Genomic DNA, 12,383 nt, shown 5'->3' on the forward strand with positions numbered 1-12,383 from the left:
GCTCATAAATGTACTACTGATGGAATTTCTTTAATTAAGGGACATCTGAAATATACATTTTCTGTCAATCCCAGGAATTAAATGTATTTCATGCAAACAATATCAATCAATCAATCAAGCTTTTTAAACTTCCAAAAAAATACACATCTGTGCACAACTCATACTGAACTATTTATGTTTATTGGCTGACAAGAACACCTCCTACTGTGATAATTTGCGAACAGGGATTAGTCCACATAAATGTAAGCAACTGTTACAAATTGTGGAATTTTATTCTTTAAGATACACAAACTATTTTCTATATAGAGTTTAAACTATAGATTGCAAGACACCATGAACTTGGTTCCTTAATATACTGGTAAAATATTCAATTTATTCTGTAATAATTTAATAGGTATTTGGTGCATCTAGTATTGTTTGTTTTTTTAAATTATAGCTTAATAGGTTGCAGGAAGCAGATTTGGGATGAGTAATCCAGGGAGAATATAAATAAACAGATAAACAGATCATTAGTTAGAGACTTGTAAGAGAACTAGGGGAAACATAGAACAAGTAGGCACGAAAACACCAAGAGTTATAGGATTAGAGATCTTTAAAGCATTTGCCCCCCCCCCGATATGATTGCCTACAAAAATTACACAATGACATTAAAACTGGTCTCCCTTTTTATTAATATTGAGCATTTCTTTTCCAGGTGCAGATTGCTTAATGGGCGTATATCTCTTTGTTATTGGATATTTTGACCTCAAATACAGAGGAGAGTACAATAAGAATGCCCAAGCATGGATGGACAGCACACAGTGCCGGCTGGTCGGAGCTTTAGCCATACTCTCGACAGAAGTGTCTGTTCTGCTACTTACATATTTGACTCTGGAGAAATATATTTGCATAGTATACCCATTCAGATGTCTAAAACCTGGGAAATGTAGGACGATTTCAACTTTGATTCTCATTTGGATTCTTGGTTTTATAGTTGCCTTCATACCCCTCACTAACCAGAGAGTTTTCCAAAACTATTATGGAACTAATGGGGTATGCTACCCTCTACACTCGGAGCAGCCAGAAAGCACTGCAGCACAGATATACTCTGTCATTATTTTTCTAGGTAAGCATGTAAAATGACAATTATATGGTATATGTGAATTTGATTTAAAGTATGTGATAATGCTAAGCTTGCCCTTCTAAAAAGAATATATAACTATATATACTGTATGTATACAGGTGAAACTCGAAAAATTAGAATATCGTGCAAAAGTTCATTTATTTCACTAATGCAACTTAAAAGGTGAAACTAATATATGAGATAGATTCATTACATGCAAAGCAAGATAGTTCAAGCCGTGATCTGTCATAATTGTGATGATTATGGCTTACAGCTCATGAAAACCCCAAATCCACAATCTCAGAAAATTAGAATATTACATGCAATCAATAAAACAAGGATTGTACATATCTGTAGAACAATATCGGACCTCTGAAAAGTATAAGCATGCATACTGTATGTACTCAGTACTTGGTTTGGGCCCCTTCTGCAGCAATTACTGCCTCAATGCGGCGTGGCATGGAAGCTATCAGCCTGTGGCACTGCTGAGGTGTTATGAAAGACCAGGATGCTTCAATAGCGGTCTTCAGCTATTCTGCATTGTTTGGTCTCATGTCTCTCATCTTTCTCTTGGTCATTAAACCAGGTTTTGGTGCTTTTGGCAGTGTGGGCAGGTGCCAAGTCCTGCTGGAAAATGAATTCAGCATCCCCATAGAGCTGGTCTGCGGAAGGAAGCATCAAGTGCTCCAAAATCTCCTGGTAGATGGCTGCGTTGACCCTGGACTTAATGAAGCACAGTGGACCAACACCAGCAGATGACATGGCTCCCTAAATCAACACAGACTGTGGAAACTTCACACTGGACTTTAAGCATCTTGCAGTGTGTGCCTCTCCATTCTTCCTCCTTACTCTGGGTCCTTGGTTTCCAAATGAGATGCAAAATTTGCTCTCATCAGAAAAGAGGACTTTGGACCACTGAGCAACAAACCAGGTCTGTTTTTCTTTAGCCCAGGTAAGACGCTTCTGACGTTGTTTGTTGTTCATGAGTGGCTTGACAAGAGGAATACGACATTTGAAGCCCATGTCCAGGATCAGTCTGTGTGTGGTGGCTCTTGTGAAAGTCCCCAACACGTTTGAATAGCCTTTTCCTGACAATCCTCTCCAGGCTGCGGTCATCCCTGCTGCTTGTGCACCTTTTTCTTCCACACTTTTCCCTTCCACATAACTTTCTATTAATGTGCTTTGATTCAGCATTTTGGGAACATCCAACTTCTTTTGCAATTACCTTTTGAGGCTTTTGCTCCTTATAGAGGGTGTCAATGATGGTTTTCTGCACAACTGGCAGGTCAGCAGTCTTTCCCATGATTGTGATTCCTACTGAACCAGACTGAGAGACCATTTAAAGGCTCAGTAACCCTTTGCAGGTGTTATGGCTTAATTAGCTGATTAGAGTGGGACACTTTGAGCCTAGAATATTGCACCTTTTCACAATATTCTAATTTTCTGAGATTGTGGATTTGGGGTTTTCACGAGCTGTAAGCCATAATCATCACGATTATGACAGATCACGGCTTGAACTATCTTGCTTTGCATGTAATGAGTCTATCTCATATATTAGTTTCACCTTTTAAGTTGCATTAGTGAAATAAATTAACTTTTGCACAATATTCTAATTTTTCGAGTTTCACCTGTATATATATATATATATATATATATATATATATATAAAGTAACATTTTATCTTTAATTTACTATTTAAAAGCAGATTATATTTTCTAAAAAGAACATGACACTCTGGTGCATTTCATATTTTCTAAAAAGAACATAACACTCAGATGAATTTAAATTGTGAATAAAAGCATTTTGCAAAGCCCTTATATTAGCACCAAAAAACAATTCTCATCATTAATCCAGTCATAGGGCTCCATTTATGGCGGATGAAGTTTTGCTATCATGACCCTTGTCTACCGGCCTCACAGCGAGCTGGAAGCATTATCTGCCCCCATTTAACATTCCCAGATCCAGATGATTGAAATCCACCCCAATTAATATTGCAGAGAGGTTAAGCAGCAGCGGTCTTAAGAACACACAAGCAAGCCTGAAACACTGGGGCTCTAAGGCTGCATCAGCAGCTTAATAAATGGAGTCCATAGCTCTTACTTTGCGCAAAGCACATTTAAAATAATCAAACACAGATAATTGCAGTCCTCGTAATTAAAGTTAATCCAAAACAGTGTTGTGCCAGTACTTAACCATACTGTATATCACCCGGTAATCAACCACATTTTCCTTCAACAGGGATCCTTGTTATTAATATACACCAATTCTGTACATGGTTAGTGGGCAAAATCTTCTATTCACATTTAACACTTTGTTAATCTAGTGAGGAGTTGTAATCTATTGAGGAGAGGCAAAGTAAGCTAAAACTCAATCCATTTATTGTACACAATACTACATCTTTTTTTAAATACACACAGTTTGACATTCAGTGTGCTCTGTACATCTTATATCCACTGACTCTATTTTTTTTATTTTTTTTAAATAATTTTTTTATTGAGGAGTTATAAATGGTTTACAGGCATAAAATCAGGCTACATTCTTCATAGTTACATACATTAACAGAAATAAAGTATAAGGCAAGATAGAGCATGTCTTCTCAACATGTACCTGTCAATTACATAATAATGAACATACAAAATCCTCGTTTTTTTTTAGTCCCTTTATATAAACAAAGCAGACCACTCTTGGGTCTAAAGATAAAATTTAAGTGATAAATTCAAAGGGAATATAATCATATGAGTAGTAACTTAACTGACCACTCATGGGTCATTTGATTATGTATAGCGTCTCTCACTTGGTAACCACTAGATGGCCATTTTTAGACTTAAAAATAGCAATGGTGTACATTCAAATAAAACTGGTCTAGTATAGCTGGTTTAGCAGATAGGTAAATTAATAATAACTGTGGAAAGGAGTAACATACCAGTGTGCTCATCGTCCTCTATCATCCACCTGAGCTAAGCAAATTTAGGAAAAAGGCGAGATACCACCCTGGGAAAGCTATGGGGTGTTCTATAATTACTATAAGATTCCAGCTAGGAGACCACTTGCCCATAGCGGGTAATTTAAAGGATAAAATGTAGAGGGGCCCCTATGCCAGATTGGAATATAGAATATTTAAATCAACCTTAGCTGAAAATGTACATGGGATAGTGGAACAATTAGATCTCCCTATAACAGACTATTGTAAAAGAGGGATAATCGTAGCTGAAAATATAAGCGCAGCACCAAAAGCACTCTTTGAGCTTAAGAATGTACATGACACATGCCCTTTCTCCCCCCACATAAAAGTAAAGACTGATCCTAAAAAATAAATATATATATATATATATATATATATATATTTTTTTTTTTAAGATGCAAAGGGTAACTTCACCATTGTTATGTCAGTATGCATGTGAGTTAGCAGTATGGGATGTAATATGTAACATTGAATATTAAAAGGCACCAAATAGGATGATCATTAGTATTAGGACAGTGAAGTAAAAGAGCCCATTAACAGCAAAAAGTAAAGAGGATTGATATACAATTTGCACCATTGGGCCCTAGCAACCAAAGTAATCTAGCCTATGCCAACCCTCAAGGCCTGTAAAAAGTTATCGCCTAAGAATAAAAACACGCACAAAAGTCTCAGGTATGTGCAATGGAATGGAACCCTCCAAGAGTCATTTATACCAGCCTGACTTTGTGTAGATTTTAGGTGACTCGTCGTGGTTCCTATGTGCCAGGAAATCCAATATTGTGGGACCCCAAGAAAGTCTCTCAGCGGGTGGGAGAGGCCCACACTCAGCTGCTTCCAAATAAAGTTCTCCACAGGTAGGAACAGGGAGTCAGGGATTAGTGTGACATCCACGATAGCATTAGAGTGTGTTGCCGACCCCTGAGTATTTAGTTTGCCATCCACCATACCTCTGACATGCTCACCGATATCAGATGAGGCAACTGCCCCTCCCAGCTTATTCATCCGATCACCGGCACCGCACCAAGTAGCGACCTCCTCAGTCGCCTTCAGCATGTCCGGTCCTGGTTCACTGTTCATCTCTGGGTCGCAATGCTGTGAGTAACTCAGACCCAATGGAGGATAGGTGTGCACCTCTGTAGGCTCTTGTGTTAGATAGGGCACTGCAGGCACATTCGGCGATGTTGGCTTCCCAAGCACAGAGCGACACACTGCTCTCAGAGAGTTCCACTCAGCAGTGAATGTTTCTTGGAGCGCATAAAAGTGAGCGTTCAGCATTTCCTCCACATCTCTCAGCATTAGTGTGACGGCAGTCTCCATTTTAAGCATGCAGTTGCAATGGGCCTCTGTATTGGCACAGGACCCCTAATAGTTAGCCAAGCCGGGTTTATAATTTGTCGTATGGAGTCCAGTGATCCCAGCTATACCTATGACCCAATGATCGTTTAGAAAGTTTAGGGCAGCTTTAAATATCTGCTTGTTAACCCAGTTTCCCGGGGGGGTATAATGCAGCAGCCCTGGTCGCGCAGATGAAGGCCTAGTGAGAAATGGCGATCACTTCACGGCTCAGCTGAAGAACATAGGCGGTCAGCAATTTGGATACAGTTCCAGACTTCAAGGCTTTACAGACTGTTATACAGCCTATATATACCTTAATTATACAGAATATCCAGATTTAGTGGCTATTTGGAGTGATAAATGTCAGGAGCTCCTCTCAGTTGCGTCCTGCCGCTTCAGCTACAAGCTCCGCCCCCCCCACTGACTCTATTTTATCAACTGACACCTTTCGCTATGCTTTCTCAAAAATAACGTACCTTGCACCCTGCACTGCTGGTTTTTACATAGCGATTTGTGTGTCACAATTGAACCATCCTTAACAACTGGGGTGATCATTATGGGGCATATTTATCGGTGAGCCGGAAACAGAAGTTATGAAGAAGTTATGAAGCAGCGGTCTAAAGACCGCTGCTCCATAACTTGTCCGCCTGCTCTGAGGCCGCGGACAGAAATCAACCCGATCGAATGCGATCAGCTTGATTGACACCCCCTGCTAGCGGCTGATTGGCCGTAAATCTGCAGGGGGCGGCATTGCACCAGCAGTTCACAAGGACTGCTGGTGCAATGATAAATGCTGACAGCGTATGCTGTCGGCATTTATCGATGTGCAGCTGACATGATACGCTACTTCGTATCATGTCCGCTCGCCTTTATCTGTGGAGGGTAAAATTTCTCATGTTTCTATGTTCTGAATTCCTATCCTTTATTTTGTCACTTAGAACAATTAGATCTTTATATACCTTCTCTTGGAAAACACATAATATTATTTTGTTTGTACTTTGTAGAAATCACTATTTAAATTGGTATTGTATTTTTTATGTAAATCAGTATCTTATACTTCTCTATGAGATTCCCTCTCTAATTCTAGTAAAGTGTATACTAAACATGTGTCTGTAAAATTGTTTTCTTTCATGTAATTGGCAAAAGTCCATGAGCTAAAGACGTATGGGATATACAATCCTACCAGGAGGGGCAAAGTTTCCCAAACCTCAAAATGCCTATAAATACACCCCTCACCAAACCCACAATTCAGTTTTACAAACTTTGCCTCCCTATGGAGGTGGTGAAGTAAGTTTGTGCTTGATTTTCTTCTGTGATATGCGCTTCTCAGCATTTTGAAGCCTGATTCCTCTCAGAGTACAGTGTTTGTCAGAGGGATGTGAAGAGAGTATCACCTATTGATTCTATGGTTTTCCTCATGGGAAATCTTTTCAAAGGTTCTCTGTTATTGGTCATAGAGATTCATCTCCTACCTCCCTTTTCAGATCGACAATATACTCTCATATTCCATTACCTCTACTGTTACTGTTTCAGTACTGGTTTGGCTATCTGCTATATGTGGATGGGTGTCTTTCGGTAAGTATATTTTTATTACTTAAGACACTCTCAGCTATGGTTTGGCACTTTATCTATTAATATAAATTTTAAATATATGTATTGTACTTATATTTGCCATGAGTCAGGTTTATGTATATTTCCTTTTTGCAGACTATCAGTTTCACAATTGGGAAATATATTTAGGAAGTTATTTTTTATTACCTGGGGTATAGTCTTTTCTTCAAATTGACTGCTTTTTCATTAATTTTCGCAGGAAAAATTTGGCTTGCGAGGTCGCAAAATGCTGTTATTGCGTCATTATACAAAGGTGAGAGAGTGAGCGCTAAAAAGCTAAAAAGACAGAGTGAAAAGTATATAGTTTAATAAACAATGGAACATATAAAGACAGTATAAATAAAATAATATTAAAAGAAGCATGGATCCATGTAAAAACAGCTGAGATATTTTGTGTAGCATCTGACAATTGGAAACAGTGTTAAAATGAATAATAAAAGTCAGTGAAACCTGTGTAAGGTGTAGCACTACAAACAGATTTAAAATGATATTTAAAATGATATAAAACACAGTGACGGTGTAAACAATGTAAACAATAAAAACAAATCTAATAGTCCAAAAAAGTCCAAAATATAATTCAAAGAACAATCCAAATGTCAAACTAATGGAGCTGGTGTGTGGCCTGTCTTCCTTCGAAGTGCCGTGGTGATGTGCTGGGTGGTAGTGAATAATGCTCCAACAATGTGGTCAAAAGTGCAAAAATACAAAAATATCTTGTGGCTAAGTGTAAGCCAAAAACCAAAACATACTGTGGTGGTATAAACCAAAAAATACAAAATAGTGCAAAAAGAAAAATAAAAAAGATAAAAATATAAAAATAGAAATAAAAATAAAAATATCCAAAATAATGAACCTGTAATAAAACAAAAACAAACAATAGTGCAAAACCGTATGTGCACAGTTAGATATAATTGAAAATAAGCTCACCAGTATGTCAACACGTTTCGGCCTTTAGCAGGCCTTTTTCAAGACTATCGTAGAAGATTATATCTCCATCTGTAGTATGTAACAGTTGTCATGATAAGCTTTTACATGCAGAGAATGTATCCATCAGTACTAGTACAATGCCTGTTGTTCCTTCAACATCTAATGCAGTGATTTTTAACCTTTTTTTTGCAGTGGCACACTTTTTTACATTAAAAAATCCTGTGGCACACCACCATCCCAAAATTTAAAAAAAATCACACATTGTAGCCTAATACAGCATATATATATAAACATACACACAAACACACACATACTGTATGTATTGTGCTGTTATGCCATGCCTCCTACAAACTACCCCTGCACTGGGAGTAAAAAACAAGCAAAGTTTAAAAAATATGTCACACTGTTGTCAGTCTGCCGTGGCACACCTGAGGATCTCTCACGGCACACTAGTGTGCCACGGCACACTGGTTGAAAAACACTGATCTAATGTACATGATATCCCTGTGAATATAAAAGATTTTATTGCTGATGCAATTCAGAAGGCTTTGTCTGCTATTTCGCCTTCTAATAAACGTAAAAGGTCTTTTAAAACTTCTCATAAAGTTGATGAAATTTCAAATGACCATCAACATACTGAGTTATCCTCCTCTGATGAGGATCTATCTGATTCAGCAAATCCTACCTCAGATATTGACACTGACAAATCTACTTATCTCTTTAAGATGGAGTATATTTGTTCCTTGTTAAATGAGGTGTTGATTACTTTGGATATTGAGGAAACTAGTCCTCTTGATACTAAAACTAGTAAATGTTTAAATTCTGTTTATAAACCTCCTGTGGTTACTCCAGGGTTTTCCAGTTCCTGATGCTATTTCTGATATGATTTCAAAGGAATGGAATAGGCCTGGTACTTCTTTTATTCCTTCTTCTAGGATTAAAAAGTTGTATCCTTTGCCAGCAGTTAGATTGGAGTTTTGGGAAAAATCCCCAAAGTTGATGGGGTTATTTCTACTCTTGCGAAACGTAGTACTATTCCTATGGAAGATAGTACTTCTTTTAAGGATCCTTTAGATAGGAAACTTGAATCTTATCTAAGGAAAGCTTATTTATTTGCTGGCTATATTCTTAGGCCTGCTATATCTATGGCTGATGTTGCAGGTGCATCAACTTTTTGGTTGGAAAGCTTAGCGCAACAGGAAACAGATTCTGATTTGTCTATCATTGTTCACTTGCTTCAACATGCTTATCATTTTATCTGTGATGATATTTTTGATATAATCAATATTGATGTTAAATCTATGTCTTTAGCTATTTTAGCTAGAAGAGCTTTGTGGCTCAAATATTGGAATGCTGACATGGTAACTATCTCTGTCTTTCCAAGGTAACAATTTATTTGGTTCTCAGTTGGATTCAATTATTTCAACTGTCTAAAAATGTAAATCTAAAGCTTCTAATAGTTTTCGTGTTTTTCCGACAGAATAAAGAACAGAAAGCTAATCTTTCCCCCAAAGAATTTGAAACCTTCTTCAAGTTGGAATAAATCCAAGTCTTTTAAGAAACCAAAACCAGCCCCCAAGTCCGCATTAAGGTGCAGCCCTCATTCCAGCTCAGCTGATGGGGGGCAGATTAAAAGTTTTCAAAAATATTTGGGCAGATACTGTCCAAAGTTGTCAGGGTTTCATCTTGTGTCATACTGTACCTTTAAGAAAGTGTACTCACTAGCCTTATTTAAGGCACCTCCCAACAGAACTCATTGCTTGGTAATTTGTTGCTCAGTGATAAGCTGCTTCTGAAGAGACCTAGCCGTTTATGCAAGCATTGTATTTACTTGCATTACTCTTTAAATTCTTCTTGAGATTCTATTTGTTTGGATCTACCTGCTTAAGCTTTGACGTCGTTAAGAACCTTTCAGCGTTTACATCAGTCAGAAATCTTTCTGTGTCAGCTGTACTGAAGTTTGCTCTCTGCAGCGTGTGAAGCCACGCCCGACATTCTCCCGCCGCAGCTGTGTCTCTGGATCTCTCTCTCTCTCACCGATGGGACTGTTTGCTGTCTGGTAACAGTATTACTCTGCTCAAAACCACTTCTCATAACACTGGTCTGTATATTCTGCATAATATGAACTGCATGTACTGCTACAACTTCATTGCTAATTGTAAACTTGCCATACAAACTCTGTGAATAACGCTTACACATGCTGGGGAATTATAATTGCTTTCTTGTTGCATTGGTTTACTAGTGACTTAAACTACTTTTCCCAGATAACTATTTCAAATACTACTATCTCTAACAAGGAGATATATTGCTACAATTTTGTTCATAATGGACTTCCTAAACATTCACTAATAAGTTTTCAAATTCACTTTCAAGCCTGCTTACAAATGACTGTCTGTATTATATCAACTACACCTGCTTTATAAAAACAACACAGTAACTTCACTTTCTGCTCATAGTTATATTGGACAAGTTTGGATGTAAAAGTATACATTCTCTAAGAGGACTATATTATATTCTCAGCTTGCTATTCATAACTAATCTGCTGTGTGACTGCTGGTGTGTTTGACAAGCTCATTGTATATATTTTAAGTTTGTCTGCTTGTGTGTCTGAATCAAGGCTCCTGCAGTAATTAACTCTCTCACCACATGTGAGTTGCCATCTCTGCTGCTAGCAGATTCTGTTGCGTGAAGGTTCCGTTTTCACTCAGCTACCCTGCTGTAGTGACCCTCAGATCAATGAGCATATCAGGGTTCCCTTAAGTTCAATCTGTGGGAATCCGTGGTTAGGTGTGAGACTGAGTGGTCCTACATTGGCAGAAAGCTGTTACTGTAGTATTAATCATTTAAACCAATCAAATCCTAACATATTACCAAGCCTGAAAAAGAATACTACTAACAGCTTAAATTATGGATATAAGTGAACTGTCCAGGAGAGTTGGCTCATTAGCCCAGAGTATGGATCACATGATTCAAGGCTTAAGGGAGATTCAATTAGAGAATCAGAATATCAAAAAGTTTATTAATGATCACCTTGCTAACAAGCCTCCCACTGTTGAGCAAACCTTTGAACCTATTGTTAGTCCGCCTGAAAAATTCTCTGGTGACAGATCTATGTTTAGGGATTTCAGGAATTCCTGCACTCTGCTATTCACATTGAAACCTAAGTCATACCCCACTGATAGGATCAGAGTTTTAACTGTAATATCATTCCTTAGAGGTGAGGCCAATGCCTTTTATGAAAAGGATGACCCCATTCTAAATTCCCTAGAAGAATTTTTTTCTGCTATGTCTCTCTTATACGAAGATCACAATAAGCAGAACACTGCTGAAATTGCCATCAGATCTTTACGGTAGGGCAAAAGAATGGTTGAAGATTACATTACTGAATTCAAGAGGTGGGCACCTGACACCCTATGGAATATCCCTGCTCTACGAAATCAGTTCCGTTTAGGGCTCAATGATTCAGTCAAGGATGAGTTGGCAAGGGTTGTTATCCCAGAAGACTTGGATGCCTTGATGACTCTCTTTATTGGCATAGATGGCCGTCTCAGGGAAAGGAAGTCAGAAAAATCTTCTACTGAGTATATGACCAGGAGGTCTCCTAACTATCATCACTCATTACCTTCCACAGCAATCACAAGGACCATTGAAGAACCCATGGATGTTGCAGTCATTAGGGGACCCTTAAGACCTGAAGAGAAAGCAAGGCGTAAGCTTCTAAACTTATGTTTATATTGTGGGGGAAAAAAACATGGAGTTAGGGACTGTCCCTCCCTGCTTCGACAAAAGAAGGGTAAGACTTCATCTCATGACCATACAGTTAATTCGGTTAACAGCATAAAATCTCATCTGTCTCTTTATGTCTCCCTACAGTGGTCCCATCAGAAGATAAACCTTCAAGCCATAATTGACTCTGGGGCTTCTGGGAATTTTGCTGATAATACTTTTGTTGTCAAAAATCATATACCACTAATAAAAAAGAGTGTTCCACTAGCAATTCGTCTGGTTGACGGCTCATTTTTTAGCTCTGGTCCCATAACTCATCACACTATTCCTCTCAAAATGGTTACCCCTTCAGGACATACAGAGCTTATTTCGTTTGATGTCCTCCCATCTTCTGTCTATCCTATAATCCTTGGCTTGAATTGGTTAATAAAACATAATCCCACCATAACTTGGTCAACTGCATCTGTGGTTTTCGATTCGGATCACTGTAAGCAATCCTGCTTTGGGGTGCACACACTTTGTCAATTGGTTGAACATAAGTTACCAGAATGTTATAGTGAGTTTGCTGATGTTTTTGACAAAAAAGAGGCTGAGTCCTTGCCTCCACACAGAGACTACGACTGTCCTATTGATCTTATACCTGGAAGTTCCATACCTTACGGTCACATATATCCGTTATCACAGCCAGAGTTAAATAATTTAAAACAATATTTAGATGAA

The 12,383-nt window shown here is 38.2% G+C and overlaps 1 protein-coding gene across 1 annotated transcript in view; it reads left to right on the plus strand.

Moving 5' to 3' along the window:
- Positions 1-12,383, plus strand: part of RXFP1 (relaxin family peptide receptor 1) — a 509,714-nt gene that overhangs the window by 441,818 nt on the left and 55,513 nt on the right. The window contains exon 15 of the mRNA XM_053700228.1: positions 695-1,105. Coding sequence (XP_053556203.1) covers positions 695-1,105 — 411 coding nt within the window. The remainder of the gene's footprint in view (positions 1-694; positions 1,106-12,383) is intronic.

Source organism: Bombina bombina, chromosome 2 (assembly GCF_027579735.1).
Source record: "Bombina bombina isolate aBomBom1 chromosome 2, aBomBom1.pri, whole genome shotgun sequence".
Taxonomy (NCBI): Eukaryota; Metazoa; Chordata; class Amphibia; order Anura; family Bombinatoridae; genus Bombina; species Bombina bombina.